The sequence below is a fragment of the Leucoraja erinacea genome, chromosome 40, assembly GCF_028641065.1.
Source record: "Leucoraja erinacea ecotype New England chromosome 40, Leri_hhj_1, whole genome shotgun sequence".
Lineage (NCBI taxonomy): Eukaryota > Metazoa > Chordata > Chondrichthyes > Rajiformes > Rajidae > Leucoraja > Leucoraja erinaceus.
Genome location: NC_073416.1, coordinates 5,571,448 through 5,595,603, shown reverse-complemented (window position 1 = coordinate 5,595,603; position 24,156 = coordinate 5,571,448). Strand labels below are relative to the sequence as shown.

Below are 24,156 nucleotides of genomic sequence, written 5' to 3'. Positions count from 1 at the left end.
GCCATAGAGGGAGTGCAGAGAAGGTTCACCAGACTGATTCCTGGGATGTCAGGACTGTCTTATGAAGAAAGACTGGATAGACTTGGTTTATACTCTCTAGAATTTAGGAGATTGAGAGGGGATCTTATAGAAACTTACAAAATTCTTAAGGGGTTGGACAGGCTAGATGCAGGAAGATTGCTCCCGATGTTGGGGAAGTCCAGGACAAGGGGTCACAGCTTAAGGATAAGGGGGAAATCCTTTAAAACCGAGATGAGAAGAACTTTTTTCACACAGAGAGTGGTGAATCTCTGGAACTCTCTGCCACAGAGGGTAGTTGAGGCCAGTTCATTGGCTATATTTAAGAGGGAGTTTAATGTGGCCCTTGTGGCTAAGGGGATCAGAGGGTATGGAGAGAAGGCAGATACGGGATACTGAGTTGGATGATCAGCCATGATCATATTGAATGGCGGTGCAGGCTCGAAGGGCCGAATGGCCTACTCCTGCGCCTAGTTTCTATGTTTCATTGGCCTCTGTAAATTGTTGCTGGTGTGTAGGGAGTGGATGTAGGATAACAAAACTAGTGTAAATGAATGTTACACAAAAAAACTGGAGAAACTCAGCGGGTGCAGCAGCATCTATGGAGCGAAGGAAATAGGCAACGTTTCGGGCCAAAACCCTTCTTCAGACTGATCGGGGGCGGGGGTGGGCGGGGACAAGAAAGGAAAAAGGAGGAGGAGCCCGAAGGCTGGGGGATGGGAGGAGACAGCAGGGGGACTAGGGAAGGGGAGGAGACAGCAAGGACTAACAAAATTGGGAGAATTCGATGTTCATGCCCCCAGGATGCAGACTCCCCAAACGGAATATGAGGTGCTGTTCCTCCAATTTCCGGTGCTGCTCGCTGTGGCCATGGAGGAGACCCAGGACAGAGAGGTCGGAGACGGAGTGGGAGGGGGAGTTGAAGTGCTGAGCCACCGGGAGGTCAGCTTGGTTATTGCGGACCGAGCGGAGGTGTTCGGCGAAACGATCGCCCAAACTCCGCTTGGTCTCACCGATATAGATCTGCTGACATCTAGAGCACCGGACGCAATAGATGAGGTTGGAAGAGATGCAGGTAAACCTCTGTCGCACCTGGAACGATTGCTTGGGTCCTTGAACGGAGTCGAGGGGGGAGGTAAAGGGACAAGTGTTGCATCTCTTGCGGTTGCAAGGGAAAGTGCCCGGGGAAGGGGGTGGTACGAGAGGGAAGGGAAGAATTGACAAGGGAGTTATGGAGGGAGCGGTCTTTGCGGAAGGCAGATATGGGGGGAGATGGGAAGATGTGGCGAGTGGTGGGGTCACGTTGGAGGTGGCGAAACTGACGGAGGATTACTTTTTGTATGTGACGGCTGGTGGGGTGAAAGGTGAGGACTAGGGGGACTCGGCCCTTGTTGCGAGTGGGGGGATGGGGAGAGAGAGCAGTGTTGCGGGGTATGGAAGAGACCCTGGTGCGAGCCTCATTTATGGTGGAGGAGGGGAACCCCCGTCCCCTGAATAATGAGGACATTTCAGATGTCCTGGTGTGGAACGCCTCATCCGTGGAGCAGATGCGGCATAGACGGAGGAATTGGGAGTAGGGGATGGAGTCCTTACAGGAAGCAGGGTGGGAAGAAGTGTAGTCCAGATAGCCATGGGAGTCAGTGGGTTTATAGTGGATGTCGGTCAGAAGTCTATCACCTGCAATGGAGATAGTGAGGTCAAGGAATGGTAGGGAAGTGTCGGAAATGGTCCAGGTGTATTTGAGTGCCGGATGGAAGTTGGTGGTGAAGTGGATGAAGTCAGTCAGTTGTGTGCGGGTGCAGGAGGTGGCACCAAAGCAGTCGTCGATGTAGCAGAGGTAGAGGTCGGGGATGGGGCCCTGGTATGTATTGAACAAGGATTGCTCGACGTAACCTACAAATAGGCAGGCATAGCTGGGGCCCATGCGTGTGCCCATAGCTACGCCTTGTAAATGTGTAAATAGTGTAAATGAATGATCGATGGTCTGTGATCTTTCAGTCAATTTTGCTTTTAGGTAACTTTTCGTTTGGAAGCCTTCGGCTAATTTATTCTACTAAACAATTGGTCTAAATTTTGCTTTCATTCATTCATTCTGATCCTTGTGGGATAGATGGCGTACAACTATTTCCTAGATTTCCTAACAACATTCAGCTTAACCGATCGATTGTGTCCCTATCTTCAATCACAGGCTGATTCCCCTGATCAGAACCGTTTTAGTTTCTCCCTGCACTGTTAGTCCAGAACTAGCCACAAGATGGTGCTTAAGAGCAACAGATATCCCTCCCGTCAATAACACAGGCAGATTGGAAAGACACTATCGCATCTGCTTCCACCACCACCCTGGACCACACAGTCCAGGTACCTGCTGCTTTATGTAAGATAACAAAAACTTGTCCAGTACATCTCCTTTAAACATTCCCTAACAGTCCTCTCCTGCAGCTTCCCTATTACTGATATGAGGCACGTCAAACTATAATTTCCTGGATTATCCCTGTTTTCCTTCATAAACGAACAACATTGGCTAATAATAATAATATATTGTATTGTCATTGCACATCAGTGCAACGAGATTTAGTAAATCAAGGCTCCAGCAATCTCTCTTGCCTCTCGGGCCCTGGAATCATTAACTAGCATCCTTCAAGAGACCCAACGCCACTTCCTGCTTGATCTCAATGTGCCCTGCACCCCATGCTGATCTCATCCTTGGTCAATACCGATACAAAGTACTCATCCTTGCTAACTCCTGTCTAATAATGTTATAATCGTCTTTACCCCAAGGTCCAGACTTACCTTTATTCATCACTATCTCAACATTTATCACTGTTTCCACAATGCTCCCCACTGAAACACCAGTCATCCGGTCAACATTATTCTGTGACACAATGTCTGGAATGAGCCCCCGCCCCCTCAAATTGAACTATTCACATGCTGTTTCAAGAAAGCCTCTTGGATATATCTGCCAAATATTGCCCTATCTATGCCACTTGCACTGAGCAAGTCAATGATCCAGTCAATGTTGGGGAAACTAAAGTCACCCATTATGACCAAAGCTCCTATAGGATCTTTGATTATGACAACCCTGTTGCTTTTACGTCTTTCTGTAATCTGTCTACACATCTGTTCCTCTGTCCCAGTGTCTATAATCCTATCAGAGTGATTGCACCTTAAGTATTTAGAATTCTACCCATATCACCTCAATGAATGAACCCTCCAGTATGTGACAATCTCCCTGATTAGCAATGCAACTCCTCCACCTCACTTACATCTCACACACTTACATCCCCATTATAGCCCCATTTATATCAACAGGTCGATGGTTGAAAGGGTCAAGAGCTTCAAATTCCTGGGCGTGCACATCTCTGAAGATCTTTCCTGGTCCGAGAACACTAATGCAATTATCAAGAAAGCTCATCAGCGCCTCTACTTCCTGAGAAGATTACGGAGAGTCGGTTTGTCAAGGAAGACCCTCTCTAACTTCTACAGGTGCACAGTAGAGAGCATGCTGACTGGTTGCATCGTGGCTTGGTTCGGCAATTTGAGCGCCCTGGAGAGGAAAAGACGACAAAAAGTAGTAAACACTGCCCAGTCCATCATCGGCTCTGACCTTCCCTTCCATCGAGGGGATTTATCGCAATCGCTGCCTCAAAAAGGCTGGCAGCATCATCAAAGACCCACACCATCCTGGCCACACACTCATCTCCCTGCTACCTTCAGGTAGAAGGTACAGGAGCCTGAAGACTGCAACAACCAGGTTCAGGAATAGCTACTTCCCCACAGCCATCAGGCTATTAAACCTGGCTCGGACAAAACTCTGATTATTAATAACCACTTTCTGTTATTTGCACTTTACCAGTTTATTTATTCATGTGTGTATATATATTTATATCATGGTATATGGACACACTTATCTGTTTTGTAGTAAATGCCTACTATGTTCTGTGTGCTTCAGCAAAGCAAGAATTTCATTGTCCTATACAGGGACACATGACAATACACTCACTTGAACTTGAACATCTGAAACATCCAAACCCTGGAGCTGCCAGTCATGCCATTACTCGCTAGCAAGTATCTGTAATGGCTGCAACAGCTGCGGAGCTTCGATCGCCCCGAATGCGGATGGTTCGACTGCCCCGACCGCGGGAGAAAAGGAGGGAAGAAGATAAGACGTTATTGCCTTCCATCACAGTGCGCTGTGGCGGATGTTTATGTTAATTTTTATGTTGCGTGTCTTGTTGCTTTTTTGGTATGACTGGCAAATCAAATTATTTGCATGTTTTACATACTTAGCTAATAAATGAATTACAATTGTAGTCCCATGCATTCCTTGTAGTTCACCCATAACACCCCTTGCATTGAAATAAACACACTTCAGCCCTTGGTTTTGTGGTCCATATCTGAAAGCTAGTGTATAAGGGAGATCGTGGGCAGAAATCGTGGTGCAGAAAAAGATCCACAGCCTGTTAAACGTGCTTATGGAGGGGGCTAACATGAGGGGGAAGTTCTTTACTCTTTACTCAGAGAGTGGTAGCTGTGTGGAATGAGCTTCCAGTGAAGGTGGTGGAGGCAGGTTCGTTTTTATCATTTAAAAATAAATTGGATAGTTATATGGATGGGAAAGGAATGGAGGGTTATGGTCTGAGCGCAGGTATATGGGACTAGGGGAGAATACGTGTTCGGCACGGACTACAAGGGTCGAGATGGCCTGTTTCCGTGCTGTAATTGTTATATGGTTATTATATGGTTATATTAGCTGAAGTATGATGGAGAATACACAGCTTTCACCCCCTCCTGTCTTCATACACCTCAGTATGGAGGGTATAAAATTAATTGGTGTTCGCGACCCCCTGTCTACTGCCCCCTCCTGGTACGTGCGTGTGTATGCATGAGGACAGGTTCAATTGAACGTGAGACAGTACCAAAGATCACAAGATTAAGTAAAACAAGACACAATGTGCTGGATCAGACAGAGTCAGGCAGCATCTCTGGAGAACATGGATAGGTGACGTTTCGGATCGAGACTTGTTCAAACTGATTGTAGAGATGGGGGGGGGGGGGGGGGGGAAGAGAAGAGGAAAGATGGAAGGAGGGGGTGGGTGGACAAAGCATAACAAGTTCCTCGTCTTTATAAGATTAAGTAATCCAGTTTGAAACAACACCTTTTGGACAAAATGGGAACAACGAAAGATTAGCGGGAAGATTTTAAATGACGGTGTTAACAGCGTTTTATAAATAGCCCATTACTCGCCCATAAATAATTTACTTCTATTTTAGATTTTGGGAAAAACGAAATCTATTCAAAGCATATTATTGATTGATACGTATTTCATACAATCTGCAATACCAACGTGTGTATTAGCGTCTTGCGCTCACGATTGCTGTAACTCCGCCCCGACACGAGATGGACTATGAGGTGGCTAATAAACTGTACGGCTCAACTTTGACAAAGTGGGATTTCACTAACACACGCGTTGTTTTATAATGTCACCAAACTCATACTTTAAACACAATCTGGTTGATGTTCGGTTCCTTAAATGTGTTCAAATAAAAACGCTGCGTGCATCTTGGGCATCAGTGTGGCTTCTCACCTTCCTGGTGATGTGATTTGGCTTCAGAAGGTGGAGCCAACCCCATGTGTCATATCAGCGAGAAACTGCCGAGAGCGGAGCGCAGAGCAACAAGTCGACTAGCAATCAGAAAGTTTGACTGAAAACATTCTCAACATTTCCAAACGATTTAACAATCTCGTGGGTTTTATTTAATTTTAAAAAGTACAAGTCATGGAGCTAATTTGATAGAAGTGACTCAAGGATACGAAGCCAATCTGGAAGGGAGAAGATGGACATTGTGCAGGTGTTGGGCATATACTTGCTCTGGGTTCTGCGTGGCGTTGCCTCTCAGTCAGGTGAGGTGGCTTGATCTTTCTTGGTCTGTCTTTTAAGTTACAAAAGTTGTCTACAATTTGTGTAAAACTTTATCTCAAACTAATGTAGTACTTATTGTGGGAATGAATACAATTTCTTCTCTTGGAGGCCCTCCGGTGACAACCTCCCCCCCATTTCAAGACGGAAACGGAGAGCTATAAAAGCTTGTTTGTTTTTAGTTTCTTTGCGCAAGACGGGCGATAAAGTGAGGTTGCTAAATGGGAGTGGTTCAGGTTGCGAGAAGCTGACTCGTTTGGCACGGAACACGTTAAACCGAATGTAAAAAACAGGTCAGCGAGTTCGAGCGGAAAGTGCATGCGTGAGCAAGCACTGAGCCCAGGACAGCGTCCGCAAGTCCCCGCGAACTTTCTTTTTGCCGCCTTTCTTTCCTTCGTTGGTTTGTTTGGAGAGCAAACTTGGGGCGTGATATCAATATCGGAAATCACAGCCAGACTCTGCAAAGCTACAAGACTTTCAGCTAATGTTTAGTCTTGTTTGACCCACTGACAGAACTGCAGTAAGCTTTGACTGAGGGGGACGTCAAACGTGATGGGTCCCAGTAAAGCCAGCCCCCACGTTATTTTAAGGTTTAACTTCTCTAACACGTCCCTAAAAGTTTGAAACGGGGCAACTTTGCCACACGAGCAGACACCAAAAGCTGGGGGTTGAAATGGGAGTCATAAAGGAGCGAGGAGATGTTTAGGGAGAATTTCTGAGCATCTTAATTCAGTGATGGACTTGTTGTTACGAGGATGGTGAAGAGGAAATTTATTCTGTTTAAGAAGGAACTGCAGATGCTGGAAAATCGAAGGTAGACAAAAGTGCTGGAGAAACTCAGCGGGTGCAGCAGCATCTATGGAGTGAAGGAAATATTTCCATCGCTCCATAGGTGCTGCTGCACCCGCTGAGTTTCTCCAGCACTTTTGTCTACCCAGATTTATTCTGACTGAAATTTCCTCTGTGACGGTTTGCCCGAAATCCCTCGGCAGTTTCGCATGCCACGATTCCCCTGGTCGGGTGTATTTTTTAAGAGTCACGTTCGCATGTCACCAGTAATGTTCTACTTTATGCCAGTGACTCGGTCCCTGACCTTTACCAGACTGTGGTCTCACTGGGGAAAGGGGAGTCGGGTTTGTTCAATCCGCCGCAGAAGGCGGAGACTCGCTGAATGAATAGAGAGAGGGCTGAGGAGCTTCCAAAAACGACACTCTGTTACCGAGCTCCAGAGTTTAATTTACAAGTTGTCAAAGCAGCTGTAGGTTGTTTGGACATTCTCTTCATTGTATGAGAGAGAGAGAGAGACTGGTGTTTGCAAATCGCCTCCTCTGTGTTTGGCACTCACGAGTCATTAACCTTGCGTGATCAGACGCTATATAAATGCAAATCTTGCAGCCTATTGGAATACTCATGTTTAAAGATCAATTATTCATTTCTTGTGTCTTTTAACTCTGTCATCCCCTTTGCCCCCCGCCCAAGAATGTCAACCATTCCCATTATTTTTAATCTGCATTGATCGCTGGAGGCTTTACTGATTTACATGTTGCTGCCAAAAAGGCGGACAGTCCCTTGTACAATGGATCAGTAGATTCTGATTTGCTTGTTACAGATTGCAGAGATTTGTGGTTTTAACCATTTCTCAGCGGCCCTGCTCCTTTCTGCTGCATGTATCAACAGCCGCTGCCCCAGTTACACTGCTAGGTCTGTCTCTGGAAATAAAGTAAAAGTTTCCACTTGGAATTTTCCTGCCTGGTAATATATTTTTCTTTCAGGATCCGTGACTTCTTTTCGGCATTGCAAACTAAATCCCTTCCCCGTGTTCCTTCCATCATCGTTGCCAGGAATAAGTGCATAGGAGTCACGGATATTGAAACACACTTCTGAAGAAGGGTTTCGGCCCGAAACGTTGCCTATTTCCTTCGCTCCATAGATGCTGCTGCACCCGCTGAGTTTCTCCAGCTTTTCTGTGTAACCTTCGATTCTCCAGCAGTTCCCTCTTAAACACGGATATTGAAACATTCGTTTGCCCGCTTACTCCATCTGCTATCTCTGGGCTCGAGTGCTCCCGTTCCGCAGACATTGTCCCACTCAGTCTTGATACATCCATTATAAAATGTGTATGTGTTTCAATGCTCGTGTGGCCCCTCGTGTCCTGTATTTGTAACCAGCACTACATTTGTTTAAGGTAGACAAAAATTGCTGGAGAAACTCAGCGGGTGAGGCAGCATCTATGGAGCGAAGGAAATAGGCAACGTTTCAGGTTGAAACCTTTTCTTCAGAAGTAGTTCCTCCTTCGACATTTGTTTAACTTTGGTCTCCCAATGACGGCTCTGCCTCCAGTTGTCTCGCCTTTACTTTCCTGACTCCTCTCCGTCAAAACCTCTGTTCCCCTCCGACTCTTTTCCTCTTTAGAGTCTGCATGGAACCAACCACCCAATTACTCCTGGACAGTTATGCCCCTGTCCCACTTAGGAAACCTGAACGAAAACCTCTGGAGACCTTGCGCCCCACCCAAGGTTTCCGTGAGGTTCCCGGAGGTTTTTGTCACACTCCCTAATGGTCGAAAGTGGTCTCCGCGTAGTCGATCTTCTTCTATGTTCCGGCGATTATTTCAAAAAATTCAAAACCGGCCTCGACTAAAAATAGGTTGCCGTTTATAAAACGGGTAATTTTTTAGTCGAAGCCGGTTGCGATACTAGTTGAAGGTGGTTGCCAGAGGTTGCAGGTAGTGGAAGGTAAAACCTCCCTGGTGGAATAAAACTGGGTGAAAATAAGGTCTTCTGTGAAGTGTGCTAGGACATGTCCCACCACAAAGGTGTTTTGTGGATGGAACTCGTTCCCACTTTAGTCAGTAACAACTGGTCACAATTGTGAGATTTATGGACTAGTTATCTCCCTTCAAACCTGCTCGACCATGTATGTTACATCCTACTCCTCCTGCATCTTACTTATTCACCTGGTAGACAAAAATGCTGGAGAAACTCAGTGGGTGCAGCAGCATCTATGGAGCGAAGGGAATAGGCAACGTTTCGGGCCAAAACCCTTCCGCTACTATCCAACAAAACAACGGAGCAATATCACTGAGCATCTCTTTAACATCACATGGCACTCGGTGTAAGCAAGCAGGAATGTGGGTAGGCTTGCTTTTTGTTCAACTGAATTCACCGTGCCAAGTGTTCTGGAGGCACCAAACAAATACTGCAATCACCTTTTCCCCCCTCTGCCTCACTTTCTCTCCCCCTCTCTCTTGCTCTTTCTCCCTCTCTTTTAACTTTCAAGAGAGAGTTGGAGTTTTCAACAGAGCATTAGATTTAGCTAGACAAAAATGCTGGAGAAACTTAGCGGGTGAGGCAGCATCTATGGGGCGAGGGAAATAAGCAACGTTTCAGGTCGAAACCCAAGGGTTTCGACCCGAAACATTGCCTATTTCCTTCGCCCCATAGATGCTGCCTCACCCGCTGAGTTTCTCCAGCAATTTTGTCTACCTTCGATTTTCCAGCATCTGCAGTTCCTTCTTAAACATTAGATTTAGCTCTTAGGGCTAAGGAAATCAAGGGATATGGGGAAAAAGCAGGAACTGGATACTGATTTTGGACGATCAGCCATGATCATATTGAATGGCGGTGCTGGCTCAAAGGGCTGAATGGCCTACTCCTGCACCTATTTCCTATGTTTCTACCCCATTCAGCTATTCCATTATTGCGATTCAGCCAATGTTTTACACTATTCCAGATTGAAATGCTGTCTTGCAGCATTCTGCTGTTTTGCATTTGATGTTGTGTTTATTGTTGTCTCTACCGTTACCTGTTTACTGTGAACCTCGTGTGAACGAACAAGGAATTTTGTTACACCCTGGTATATTTAACAAAAAACTAATCTTAATCTGAATCTAAGAAAACCATCCTCCATTTTTTAACCATAATTTGACTTGTCCAATTTAAATGTAGATTAAAAACCTCTATGATTAATATCTCACCTCTGTTACATGCACCTCCTAATTTCCTGATTTATTGTCCTGCCCAATATCACCACTACAATTTGGTGGCTCATAAATAGCGCTTACCAGTATTTTCTGCTTTTGTTTCTGAGCTCCACCCAAACCGAATTCTAATTCTACATCATGTCTGCTGAGCCGAGATAATTAATCGACCTCATTGCGAATGCTGCAGACATTTGTAATACAGCACCTTTAAGTTTGCTGCTCTTAATAGTTTCCTGTACTTTGACCTCCATTGCTGTTTGCCTTTTGTTTCTGCTCGCCTTTGTTATCTACATTGAACTCACTAGTTATCTGTTATTTTGGTGGGCAAGGATTGTGATACATGGTATGATTTGCCTGGATTGCACATTTTTCACTGTATCTCAGTGCACGTGACAATAATGAACCAAGACTATGGTTCGCTATAGCCCCCCACAATATTCATCAGTTACCATTTGTAGTTTACTTTGATTTGTCACAATGAAAAGGGAGAGTTTTTTCTAACAGTTTGATGAAAGATTTGGACTATTATGGGGCAATTCCTTGAAATATACGTTTTTAGGATAACACAGAACCAGTGAGAATGGTTGTTGTGGACCCGATGGGCCGAAGGGCCCGTTTCCATCCTATATCTCTAAACTAAATGTAAGATTGAATGAGAGGCATTCGCAAATCCAGATGTAACTCCAGGTAAAGAGGGCTCTCAGTTTGGGAATCTGCACCTGAATGTGTGTGAGATGAATCATTGCACTAATCTGTTTATCTACATCATTACTGAGAAGGTAAACAAGAGCGAGGAACAGATGTACAGCCAACAAAGACAGTCACATAGAGCCGTGAACTGAGCCAAGGCTATCTGGCCTTTCAGCTGCAGATAACTTGACTGGGGCATGAGAAACCGATTTGCAAGCCAAGTGTAGCTAGAATCAAATCCACATCCATGAGCGCATATTGCATGAGAAGGAAAAATAGAGGAATTAATGCAGGTGAACATTGATAGTGGCATTACAGAGGCTTTAGATTGACACATGGATAGGCAGGAAATGGAAGGATATGGATCAAGTGCAAGCAGAGGAGATTAGCATAACTTGACATCAGGTTTGGCACAGACATGGTAAGCTGAAGGGCCTGTTCCTGTTCTATGTTCTATAACCCTGTTATTTACATTGTACTCTGAGGCTTGGTAGATGACGATTTGCTCCCGTGCTGACCACAGTCAGAGATCATTTCTCTCAACACCTACGTTGCCAATTTCCTTCACCACATGATCTTCCCTACATATCTCTTTTAGATTGACTGGAGTCACTTGTGACCCGAGGCACCAAACAGCGCTCCCTTTTGCACTTCCGCCATCTTCTCCGTGTGTGGCTCTGCTGAGGGAAGTGGTCACACTTCCAAGGGTTTCCACTCCGAAGCTTGAGTGGCTGACTGGCGATTTTCACTGAATTTCGGCCCTGCCCCTTGTACACGCACAGAATAGCTTTCGGAAGAAGGAGGCAGTGGCTGATTTCTCCCAGATCCTGTCCTGAAGGCGGGGGAGAAATTGGCCTTTACTCACTTCAATTCTGAAGAATGAGAGGCGAGCTTAGTCTTGGGATAAGGGAGCAGTGATTTAGGATTTCAGTGAAGCTGGTAGTTCAGTTCAGTTTCATTAATTGTACCGTGTGCCGAAGTACAGTGAAAAGCTCTTTGTTGCGTGCTATCCAGTCAGCAGAAAGACAACACGCATGATTAATGTGTATTTGGGGGAAATTCCTTTCAGTGAAGCTGGTAGTTCAGTTCAGTTTCATTAATTGTACCGAGGACAAAGGAAGATGGGCAGGAAAGCGGGCTCGACGCTCAGGATCAGCCTTTGATCTGAGAGTCATGCAGCCCAGAAACAGGCCCATCCTGTCCATTAAGTACCCATCCAGTCCCAAACCAAACCGTCACCCATTATTTTACATCCTTGGTGTAAACCAGCATCTGCAGTTCCCTGTTTCTATGTACACATCTACGTGAAAGGCAGCCTCAATCTCCAGCCACATGCTCGTTTGGACAATGCATTTCACCCCCTGGGCCATTTGAAGGCCAACTTGCTTAATGTCGCCAAGAATTGATGCTTCCTGAGTCGTTTTCTTCTTGGCAAATGGATCCAATCCATATTTGACCTGGGATTCTGCCCGTTGGGTGCAAGAAGACCATTCTGGTTTATCTGTGGTTGCGAATGTCTGAAGGTAACATTGATACCATTGATTGAATTTTATCTGTGGTAACTGTAGCATGATCTCACTCTGCTATTTGGACTGGGTCAGGATCCAGATCTAAGATTGTGAGAAAAGATCTTTTGGTTAAATTAGATCAAAACAATTGTACAGTGCTTGTTTAAGACTTTAGTTTTAATCCCATTATGTTGATCGTCTTTTGTGTTTTTGAACAGAAAAATCAAAGTTTGTTCCAGCCAAATGCCCCAGTAGGTTTGGGAGGGGGTGGCAGGAGGCGGGTCCTTCTGTGAGTGGTGTGCCAGAGCTTGCAACTGTGAGAATGCCACGGCTGCATTTGGTGCATCCATAGTTGGGATAGTCAACATGGAAACAGGCCATTCGGCTCATTATGTTACTGTCAGCAAACTAGCATATATTTACAGTAATCCAATGATTCAACATTAGTTTATTGCACTAATGCCATTTAAAAATATATATAGTTTAGAGATATTGCTCAAAAACAGACCTTTTGGCCCATTGAGTCCACGCCGACCAGTGCACTAATACTTTCCTACACACTAGGGACAATTTAAAATTTTACCGTAGCCAATTAACTGTACGTCTTGGGAATGTGGAAGGGAATCCGGAGCACGCGGTGGAAACCCACACGGTCACAGGGAGAACGTGCAAACTCCGCACAGACAGCACAAGAGGTCAGAATTGAACCCAGGTCTCAAATGTTTCAAATCTGACCTGCCAATGCAGTCACACGTCCTGGTGGCACATTGGTTTTTGGTCACTGCTGCTGATATCAGTTTCTTTTAAATTTCAGATTTATTTTATGAACTGAATTTAAATTATCAAACTACTGGGGTGGGAACCAAATTTGTACTTCTAGTTCAGTGGTCGCGTAATTCGGCCAGAATTCTACCATGCGCTAAGTCAGAATGTGGCTTAGGGGAAGCTGAAGATGTTTCTGAACGCGTTGTTGCTGCTGCCCTGTCTCTGGTGCAGACGTCAAGATTCAGGAGATGCTGTGGGATGAACCTCACTGAGGGGGCTTCATGTAGATGGCGCACACCACAGTCCCAGGGCGGGATGTGGACTCCAGCACTTGGAGCACCGAACTAGCAGGTGCTCTGTTCTGGATGTTTCGACCTAATTCAGGGTTGCTCCAACATTCCTGACTTGACCCCATTGATAGTGGAGTGGCCTTGGGACAAGTGCCCAGTCATTTGCCTACTTTTGAATCCTTTGACACTGTATCAGGAGATGTGTTGCGATGGGTCCCACTGGGCCCTTTCCAATACTGAGAAGTAGGCGGCACGGTGGCGCAGCGGTAGAGTTGCTGCCTTACAGTGCCAGAGACCTGGGCTCGATCCTGACTATGGGTGCTGTCTGCACAGAATTTGTACCTTCTCCCCGTGGCCTGCGTGGGTTTTGTCCGGGTGCTCTGGTTTCCTCCCACATCCCAAAGATGTACAGTTTTGTAGGTTAATTGGCTTCTGTAAATTGTCCCTAGTGTGTAGGAGATGCTGGTGCACAGGTGATCGTTGGTCGGCATGAACTTGGTGGGCTGAAGGGCCTGTTTAAATGAAACTAATACAAAAGTGGAGAGAAACAAAAAGTGCTGGAGTAACTCAGTGGGTCAGGCAGCAACTCTGGAGAAAAGGGATGAGTGATGTTTCGGGTTGGGACCATTCTTCAGACTTCAGTGGGATTGGTCTGCAGTCTGATTTTGTCCAGCATGGCCAACGATAGGGCCGAATGGCCTTGTTTTGTATTTTTTTATTCCAATAACTGATTTGTATTTGTATAGGGGGGGGGGGGGGCAAAGTCTGTTAATGAAAGCACGAGCATCATTCCTCGTTTACTCGGGGTGCTTTGGCACTAGTCTTGGTGCTTTTCTACCACCTGAATGAAATTCTAAAAGCTGCTTTGATGCCCCATGAATGAATTCCAACTAACACAAACATTGCACAGACAAAAGCACCTGCGATTATTTTCCCATTTTCTACTTGTTCTTTTAAGTGGAACAGCGCTAATTTGTTTTGGCTGTAACTTGGACTCTCTTCTTGCAGCTGTACGTGTCGTTCAGTGCCAGTGAGAATGAAACAATCTCGTTGGAAGAGCAAGTCTGACTTGCTTTTCAAAAAAAAAATCCAGTTTCTCTTCCCCCTCCAAAGGTGCTGAGACACACACAAAGATACACGGCTCTGTCCCGTGTGTCCAGTGAGCAGCCGGGTATTCAACACAACCCCCCAAGCAAGCAGATTCTGCTTGGCAGCCGAGCCCATTCCCAGCCTCCAAGAGCAGACGCCATTTGGATCTCCCAAACCCACTGTCCCGAGTCCGATGTCCAGCTCGATGCAAGTTGAGGTGCAGAGGATGCTGTCTTTCGTTAAACCGAGGCCACGTCCGCTCTCTTGGGTGGACGCACTATTTTAAGAGGGAAAGCCTCCTGATAGTCTTAGTAATGTTTAGCCCTGAACAATCAAAGTCCGACCCGGTCATTGTTGCATTGGCGATTGAGGGAGCTTGCTGGGCAGGTTCATTCGCTTTAAAAGTATTCCATTGGCTATGAAGCACTTGGGGGTTTCTTGGAAGGGATGCAAAAGGCGCTGTGCAAATGCAGGTCTTTATTTTCACGAACCAGGGCCAAGGAAAGGGGTGACGTGGCTTCCCTGACCACGCTTTAATCTGCTCCTTCATCATTCTATCCCCGTCATTTAATCTTTATCCAAATGCGACGCGTCCCGGTGTTCGGCACAGTAACTGGCGTAAACATGCTGTCTCATTTTACCGAAGGGCATCGACTAATGTTGCCGTGGTGAAATATGTGAAAAAGCACAGAGGCTGTTTGTTGCCATACATTTGTTTTTGCATCGCTGGTTTAAATGTTTATGTTTATAGACCATGTAGCCCTGACACGTTTACCCACCAAGAATTTTTGGAAAGCCTGAGGCACAGATAACGTTAAAGTGAAATCGTGTTATTTAACTTGGACTGTGAGCACTGGAGTTGCGAATGCCTTAAATTGACATGCCTTCAATTAAAGCAGATTGGTGAGATTCTTTCCCCTTCACACAGTCCTGCAACAGACGCCTGCTAAAAGCAATTCAATGTTGCGTCTGGTAGCTCCTGCGGGGGCAAAAAAAAAATGCAGGATAAATATCCTGCGTATGACAGGGAATCATATTATATGAAATTTCCCTCCCTCTTTCCACTGTGAAGAAGAATTTTCTTGGGAATATTGGGGCCCAATAGTAATCCTTTCAAAACCATCACTGTGGAAGGTCAGGAAATTCTCGGATGTTTGGGGGATCTTGTGCATAAATTGGGGACATGATTTGATTGGGGTCAACACTTAAAAAAAAACTATTTTGGCTGTCAGGTGCTCTGGGACATCACAAAGGCAATGTGGAAGCAATGCCAGTGAGCCTCTCCTTCTAGTCCAGGGTCCAGAATGCCAATTGCAACAGCCCTGAGCTGAAACATCCTGGTACAGTACAGAAAATGAAGCTGGGTCTTCCCAATCTGTCTGTACAACAAGCCTGCGCCTGTTTACTCTGTGCCAAACAGTGCAGTTGGCGTGCAGCAAACTGATGGTGTACTTCCTTCTCCTGCCCTGGTGAGATGAGCGGGCCAGACCTCAAAGAGTTAAAGTACCTGCCGAACTGGATTGAAATATTTGTGCCCAGGGTGTGTCTGTGTGAATCAGTTGGAGACCAATCTGACTGGGCGTTGCTCTTTTACACAAGGTGCTATTTTACAGATTTTTCAAGCACCTCTAATAAACCCCAGTTTCGCCGCTCTCATTAATGGGAGCTGAGCTGAGCTGAGCTAGGCTTCTGACATGCCGGAGAGACTTAGCAGAGTTGACTGTGATGTCCTTTAAATGGCATTAATTTAGAAACCCAGCAGGCACTTAAACTTCACAAGAGCGTGATCGTGATGAACAGGCATGTGATTGTCAAGCTCTTGATAGAAACGTTTGTTTTAATATCAACCTAAATGCTTGAGGGGCGGAGGTTTCATTTATTAAGTAATCAGATCCTGGAAATCTGACATTGGAAATCAGAATATGTTGGAAATGCTCAGCAGGTCAGGCAGCATCTGTGGAAAGAGAAACCATTCATTCGGACTGGACTGAAAGTTAACTCTCTTTCCACGGACGCTGCCTGATCTGCTGATTGCTTCCAGCATGTTCTGTTTTTATTCCTGCTAAATAGTTATTAGTCATAAAACAAATCATCAGGTTATAATCTCATTTGTGTTTGTGGATCTTGTGGTGTGTCATGTTTCCCGCCACCATTACAAGGGTGACTACACTTCACTGGGTGTAACGGGGTTTGGGATAATTCAGAAAAGGAAGTAAAAGGTTCTGTAGCAATGCAATTCGCTGATGATCCATCCAGAAATGTATCAGAAGTTACTGTGATGAGGAGTTGCCAGGACCAGTTGCTTTTGCAAGGCGTACAGTTAGGGTCCCCTATTGGCTTCAAGGCCAATGTACCAAAGGCCTTGAAGTGTGTTCAAATTGGCCAGGGTTTCTGCTCCACACTGGAAATTGAGTGACTAATAGGTGAAGGCAGGTTTAGGCTAGCCTATAACAAATAGGTGCTGGAGGAACCCAATGGATCAGGCAGCATCTGTGAAAAGAATGGACAAACAACGTTTTGAGTGGATCCAAAACATTCTGTCCATTTAATATGAACCTGAGGGACTACTTTTTCACACAGAGGTTTGTGCACTCATGGAATGAATTGCCAGAGGAAGCAGTTGAGGCAAGTACCATAACAACATTTAAAATACATGTGGACAGGTACATGGATAGGAAAGGTTTAGAGGGATATGGGCCAAATACAGGCCGGTGGGACCAGTGTAGATGGGGCATCTTGGTCGGCAAGGGCAAATTGGGCCAAAGGGCCTGTTTCCATGCTGTATGAGGCTATGGCTCTATTAGGTTAGACTCTGATGCTCTCCAGCACGTGGACAAAGAGGGGGCAGCTGTGAAAGACAGCTGTGCCCACTGAGCTGTCCTGTGCCTTCTTGGGTGGGGCGGTGTGATTAAACATTCTATATTTAAATGGAAACTTGCTGGATGCTCCCAAACTTTTTGTGGAATGAATGACCTTCAAAGAACCATAACTTTTAACGTTAATGGCTCTTTGATCTGTGGCTGCTATGGTAACTTGGTCCCGAGGTAAACATGCTTTGAACAGCCTGTTTTGTACTCCGAGTTCCTGGTCGAGGACTTTGTCTGTCTCTATTGCCGATAACACACTCCGAACTGCAAGCGGCATAGAGATAACTATTCTTCCCATTTGATGAGCTTAATTTTTATGATGTTTACAAATGCAAGAATTAGAACATAGTAACAGGAGGTGACCACTTGCCTCATAGCTGGTCTCGATGTTTTCCACATATCCCAAACTCTCTTTGGTTAACAATAATTTATCAATCTCAGATTTAAAATGAGAAAATCTGCCAGAGGAACTCAGCTGGACAGAAATGGACAGATGATGTTTCACGTTGAGACCTTTCCTCTGGACTCCCACTTGTTTTTTTCGCTCTAGACTCCAGCATCTGCAGCCTCATGTGTGTCTCTTAAAATGAGCAAAACAGATTACAGGTTTGGACCCTCGCTGCAGCTGAAAACTCTAGGCTAACTCTTCAAACAATATTAAGACAGGTGTATTTTTTTTACTCTCAAAAGATGAGATGTTAAAATGTGTCCTTGTTCACTGACCTGGGCAGGTATGAGAGATCTGATGATGCCATTCAAAGTCTTTTCCCAATGTCCTCGCAACAGCCACCTGTTACTACGAAGCATTCTGGCACCTCCTGTATGGGATAAGAATAAGAAGTAGTTTCTTCATCAAGCATTCCCTCGAATAATGTAGAAACATTTATCTTTAATTTACTGATGTTTCTCTGTGTTTGTGTAATCAATTGCCTTCATGTCCTTTCGTACATGAAATATTATAATACTTGAAAATTACAGTAGAAGTGAGAAGTGCTTATTCAATATATTTCCAACTATGGACCTCAGTGAGTCTTTTTAGCCTGAATAATTCCTGCCAGCCTAATTCGGTGCTGTCTAATCCCATTGCCTGACCTGTAATTCCTCCACACAAGTGTCTCCATTGGAATGTGTGCTTGCTGATTGACATTGATGGCTATAAAAGAATGATGCCGTCATTCTGCACAAATGGGGAGCTGCGTCCGTTTTCCATCAGTGGTCGGGTGCAGCTATCTGAGTGCTTCTATTTCTGTGTGGAATGGAATGCAAAGCCAAGCGTTCTGTTGAAGGGACAAGTCTCTTTATGCTGGCAGGCACAGAGCGTGCTTTCAGATTTCAGTCCTCCCCTAGGACTCTCTTTCTTTTCATTATTCCCTATCCCAGATACTCTTTCCTGCCATTAACTTTGCTGTACAATTCCGGGTTTGTTGGTCTTCTAATAATTTGCCCAAAGAGTTCATTGAACCCTTGTTCAAGGGTGAGGCTGGGCAGCACGTACCCGAGGGTGGCACGCACACAGCTTGATCCTGTACTTGCCTGAATGGCACTCGTGCTAAAGTTTAACATTACAGTTAACTTCAGCACGAGTGCCATTCAGCCCCTCAGCCATACTCCACTGACGGATTCTGTACCTCGCTTTCACACTGATCCTTATATTGCCCCCATATTCCATTGCCCCAACTTTCATCGGCTAATACCACAGGCTGGAATCCAAGCCTAGAGTTTTGTATCGGGAGTTATGTTGTGCAAATGCTTTTTTTTTTAACGCCTGGAATCTGGATTTGGGATGAAAGACTTCTCTCCAGAAGAGAGGGTTGACATATGAAGAGAAGCTGAGCAGGTTGGACCTGTATTGAACTTCAGATCATTACCACAAGCTGGGTAGGATGGACAAGGTGGCTTTAAGGGGAGTGAGTCTTAAATGTGGAGAAGATGGGTCAAAAGGGAAAAAGGTTCAGGAAGGGAATTCCACAGCCCAGGCAGATGAAGGCACGACTGCTGAGCTGGATGAAAATCCAAAAAATTGCAAATGCTGGAAATCTGAAATAAAAATGAAATGAAAAAGAAATGCTAGAAACATCTAGCAGGTCAGGTAGTTTTGTGGAATAAGAAACAGTTAACATGTCAGGAGTGGATCTCATTATCAGAACGAATCAATGGTGGAATTATTAAACTTTGATGTTGCAACTACATTACTGGACTAATAACGCAGAAGCCTGGAGAACTATATGACGGTATTGTATAGTTGTTTAATTGCACTCTGCTAAATCTGGCCTCTGGACTTTGCCCAGCTTCAATCATTCCAACATTGGCAACCGCCCAGGCCCCAAACTTTGGGCTTCCTTCCCTAAATCCCTCTGCCTCTCCCCGTCTTTTAGGGACACTCCTTTAAACTTATCTAACTAGGTGAACGTTTGGTTATTTGGCCTAATGCCTCCCTATGCAGTTCTGTATTGATTTTTTTCTTGTCTGGTAACTCTCCTGAGAAGTCCCTTGAGATGTTTTGTTGAAGTCGTTAGATTGTAAAAATTGTTATCTCGGCAGTGAAACCTGCAAGAATTAGTTGAGGAAAATATTTTTTATTACACAGTTCCAAACAACACTCTACTTTTATGCTTTATAATGTGATACCGTGTTTTATTATCTTAATAGTTAAACAGTAAACTTCAGGAGAGTTTTGTTTAGTTTCTGGCAACTTGCCTTGAGATAAATATTTGATGTGTTCACTTGGATTGTTAGCATCCACCTGTCCTGTGAGCTGTGTAATGGAGGGATAAGGGTCTAGGTTCAGAGCCTGGTTACAGTGCAAACATCCTGCCATGCCATTATGTTTGTATCTCATGATGCAAACTCTTCCCAATTCAAACCCTTACCGCTGACTCTGACCATACTTATCATGGTAAACGTTGAAAAAGTCTGTTGACTAAATAGCCTCCAATTCTGTGGTAAATGATGGACGTTGTGGTAGATTTGTTGTCTTGGGATTTTAAGAAGCTTTAAAAAAAGACACCACGACTACTCGGTATCATGTGAAGACACGTGGGACGTGTAGCATCCCTGTATTATATTAGGATGTCATCAAACTTGGATGGGGTGCCACATACACTCATTGTCTGGATTCCCTAATGAAGGATGCCCATTTGTACAAGGTACTGGGCTGGGTTTGTCCTCTCGGGCAGGAAATTGGCCCTCTCCAATGCGCTTGACACTCAACTTTCCTCTGACCTGGCAGGGTAAGACAGTCACCCGTATCAGAAGGACTCTGGCCTTCTCGACGACAATTGAGGATAGAGAATAAATGTTGGCCTTGCCTGTGACGCCCAGTTCTCATGAACTAATTAAAGCTGTGCCTATGTGCCATGGCACAGCTCGGTAATTCCTGGAAATGAGACATCTCTACACAGTCATGCAGCTTGCGGTTGGGTGGCATCTTCTCACTCATGCCCACCCTTTTGTAATGTTTATTAGCTGCCATGAATTAATAACCTGGAATTGGCGACATGAATGATAGCGATTACTCCACATCAAATACCCCTTCTCCCATTGAACCCTTACCTCCCAGTAGGTTACCAACTGGCATCTTAAGTCATCGGAGGTGCTATTTATATTTCCTTGCACTTGTAATAAATGCCAACAAATTTGGGTAATTGTTTCCAAGGCAATTAGCTGTCCCGATGATATCACGTGGGACAAATACAGACCGTGACGATGTGGAAAAAGGCAACTGACTGCCTGCTGCCTAACACGCGAGATGTGGTAGCACAGGGGTTATGATAGTAATTCCCAATGCCAAGTCTGATGATTGAGTGACACAAGTTCAAATCCCACTGTGGCAGCTGGGAAGCTTAAGTTCAGTTACTTAAAAAAACCCAGGAATTTAAGAAACTCATATCAGGAATAGTGACTGTGATTCTACCAGATTGGATGTGAAACTGTTAGTTTTATCCGTGCCTGACTTGTCTGCCTGACAGTAAGGCTGTGCTTTATGAACCACCAGTTTAACCTTCTTCTTCTTCTTGTGTATGGCGTGCACAGCATAAGGTTGTAGGACAACTTGTTCTATTTGATCTTATTTGATTGTGCACGCCAAGTTGATTACATTCGTCAAAACAGGGCGGACCACATGAAGGTTGCAATCTCCCACCCCAGGTTAACCTTGAGCTCCTGGATCACTGGGAGGTGGGGGTGCGCTGGGTGCCCAAGACCCTTTGACCCCTGAAGCTCCTCTGAGGGTTTTAAGCTCTTCCTTCTGTTTCTTTTGTTGTGTTCCCCATATGTCTTAGCAGGAGGCCACTCGTCTCCTTTACCCGCTGTTTCATTTGATAAGATCATGGCTGATCTGATTGTGACCTAAACTCTGCATTCCTGCCTACCCCTTGTGTATCAAGCATCTATCTATCCACAGATCCGTATAAGAAATGGGCCTCTGTTTGTGCTTTTTAAAATGTTAAAACATGATTATTGTGCCTTCTTGATGCTGTTTTAAAAAGTACGTCAAAGATTGCAAAGTTCACGAGTACCAGTTGAAAAACGTCATTCTATCTCCCTCATTTGACTGTCTTAGGAGCAGCAGAATTTTCTGATCAAATTTCTCAGCGCTGCGAGCACTTACACGCATACCTCATCAGACAACTCTTAAAGCTATAGTAGTCAATGCCACCAGCACCCTTCAAGTGACTGGAGAGCAGTGATCACTTCAGCATAGCTGGCTGCTCCCTGGTGGCAGGGTGTGTGTTCCTGGGTTTAATGACAGGAATATGTTGGGGCAGTGGGTCATCCTGGTGAGGGTCAGCTCATCCACAGGAGTGATGCCCTCAGTTCATTGTATTTCAAAAATAAGGGACGGGATAATGCTTTGGCGTAGGGTCAGAGAATTTTCCTTGGAAGAACAAAATTCCCTGTTCAGCCTGTTCCTGTGGGCTAAAGTAAAAGTGTTTGAAGTCTGTTCTGTTACAGAGTGTCAGTCACGTCCCTGATGCAGCAGTGATCAGCGACCTCTGGGATGCGGTTTACATCTGAAGATAGGACCTGGTGCGCTCCTGAGGGTAGGGAATCGAGAGTGAGGGTGACTGGGTGCATTGGGAGTTGGTGGTGGCTTCTTTTACACCCTTATACCAATTCAAGGATACATCTAGATGGGAACTTACTCTCTGTAAGGACATTAATACACTTTGCAAACACCCTCACTTTGCACAAGGTGGGTATTTAAATGGCAGTTTTGATGGCAGCAAAGTGTTTTAAAATGGAAGGAAGGAGAACAGGCTGTAGAGTGAGGGGAGAGCATGTGTGGTGCAGTCTGTCTATGACTGGTTCATTTTTTTAAATAATATTCAGCTTGAGCGTTATTAAAAACTGATTTTTTTTCCTGGGTGAACAATGCCTGTCATTATTTAGCCCAACTTGGTTGAAAATGTCACAGGAGACGGACTTTGGGTGTTGCACTAATGTTGACGTCATCTGAGCAATCTGAATGCCAGAAAAACAACCTCGTACCAATCAGTATTAATGACAAGAAACCTGCGCAAAATTACCTCACACTGTGTCAACACATTTTCCACTTTATAACCAAGAAGGAACTGCAGATGCTGGAAAACGTTTCTTCAGACTGAAGAAGGGTTTCGGCCTGAAACGTTGCCTATCTCCTTTGCCCCATAGATGCTGCTGCACCCGCCGAGTTTCTCCAGCACTTTTGTGTACCTTCCACTTTGTAACCCCTGGATTTCTAGCTTTACATACAGAAGGGTTTCTTAGCGAAGGACTATTCCAGCATGATCAAAAGATGGGAGAGAATCTGTAAATGAATCAAGTTTTTTTCCACTGAATTCTGAGGAGCGGCAGTTTCAGGGATTGTGAATTCACATTTCACTCAAGGCTCACCCTCCAAGGAATGCTGCTCTATCCGAGCTGGGGGATCATCTGTTCTCTCAGATAGACATAAGATATTGCCTGGTGCTGCTTTGTGGGGCAGGGTTCCTTCACTGCTGTCTCGGGTATGTTAGTGGCAATCCAGAGACTGAGTTTGAATCGGACCACAGTGGCTGTGGAATTTAAATTTGGTTAATAATCCAGAATTAATTGGTGATGACCACAAGTACTGGATTTGTGCGGATATCTGCTATTCTTGCCCAGTGTGGCTGATAGTGAGGAATGTAGAAACAAGGAACCACAGATGCTGGTTTACAAAGGAAAGACACAAAATGCTGGAGTTACTCAGCGGGTTAGGCATGTCTCTGGAGAACATGGATAGTCGACATTTTGAGTCGGGTCAGACTGAAGAAGGGACCCGACCCAAAACATCACCTTTCTTTTTTCTCCAGCGATGCTACCTGATTCGCTGAGTTACTCCAGCACTTTGTATCTATCCAGGAATGGTGGGTTTGCCACATGAGGAGAGATTGAGTGAACTGGGACTGTATTCTCCAGACTATATGGAAGAATGCATGCAGTGAGAATGTTTGTGTTTGGCTCAGAAGTCTAGATATTCCTCCCTTCACCCACGCTGAGAATTTCTAGACTTCATTGTTTTTAATTTTATATTTCCAGCATGTGCAGATTTTTCTTCTCCGATTACATACTTGCTTTTGAAGTGAGGGGAAATGTCGAGTGGGAAAATAACTGGTTTCTGAGCCGGCTCTCCAGCTTTGTTGGCTCACTGAGATGGTGTGGACAGATGAACTGGGCAGGATACAATGCAGTTTATGCTTCAATGTTTCGTCACCAATGCGTTTTCTAGCTGTATCAGTCTGTCTGAGCGGACGCTTTTCTTCAGACTGCTTTCCCGTTAAGATGCCGGGCATCTGTGATAGGTATTAGCCAAGAGCCCACAATACACTGTGGTGTGGATATCTCCCTCTGACCGTTACACTGAGTTTATTGTCTGGGAAGGCCTCATGACACCGGAGTGACTGAAAGCAGATCGTCTGTTGCCGTGAAATCACAATGGTGTTTTGTACTGAACGTGACTCACCCTTCAACCCTGAAGTTAGAATTTCTGCACCCTGACAAGTGAAGAAATGGTGTCTACCAGTTTTG

General features: G+C 45.0%; 1 protein-coding gene across 2 annotated transcripts in view; it reads left to right on the top strand.

The window, feature by feature from the left end:
• The first annotated feature begins 5,512 nt into the window (after window positions 1-5,512).
• Window positions 5,513-24,156, top strand: part of LOC129714732 (receptor tyrosine-protein kinase erbB-4-like) — a 102,864-nt gene continuing 84,220 nt past the window's right edge. Inside the window, exon 1 of one of the 2 annotated variants that reach the window (XM_055664530.1) lies at window positions 5,513-5,920. In XM_055664530.1, coding sequence (XP_055520505.1) covers window positions 5,854-5,920 — 67 coding nt within the window. In that variant the 5' untranslated portion in view covers window positions 5,513-5,853. The remainder of the gene's footprint in view (window positions 5,921-24,156) is intronic. The other variant, XM_055664531.1, reaches the window with a different exon arrangement.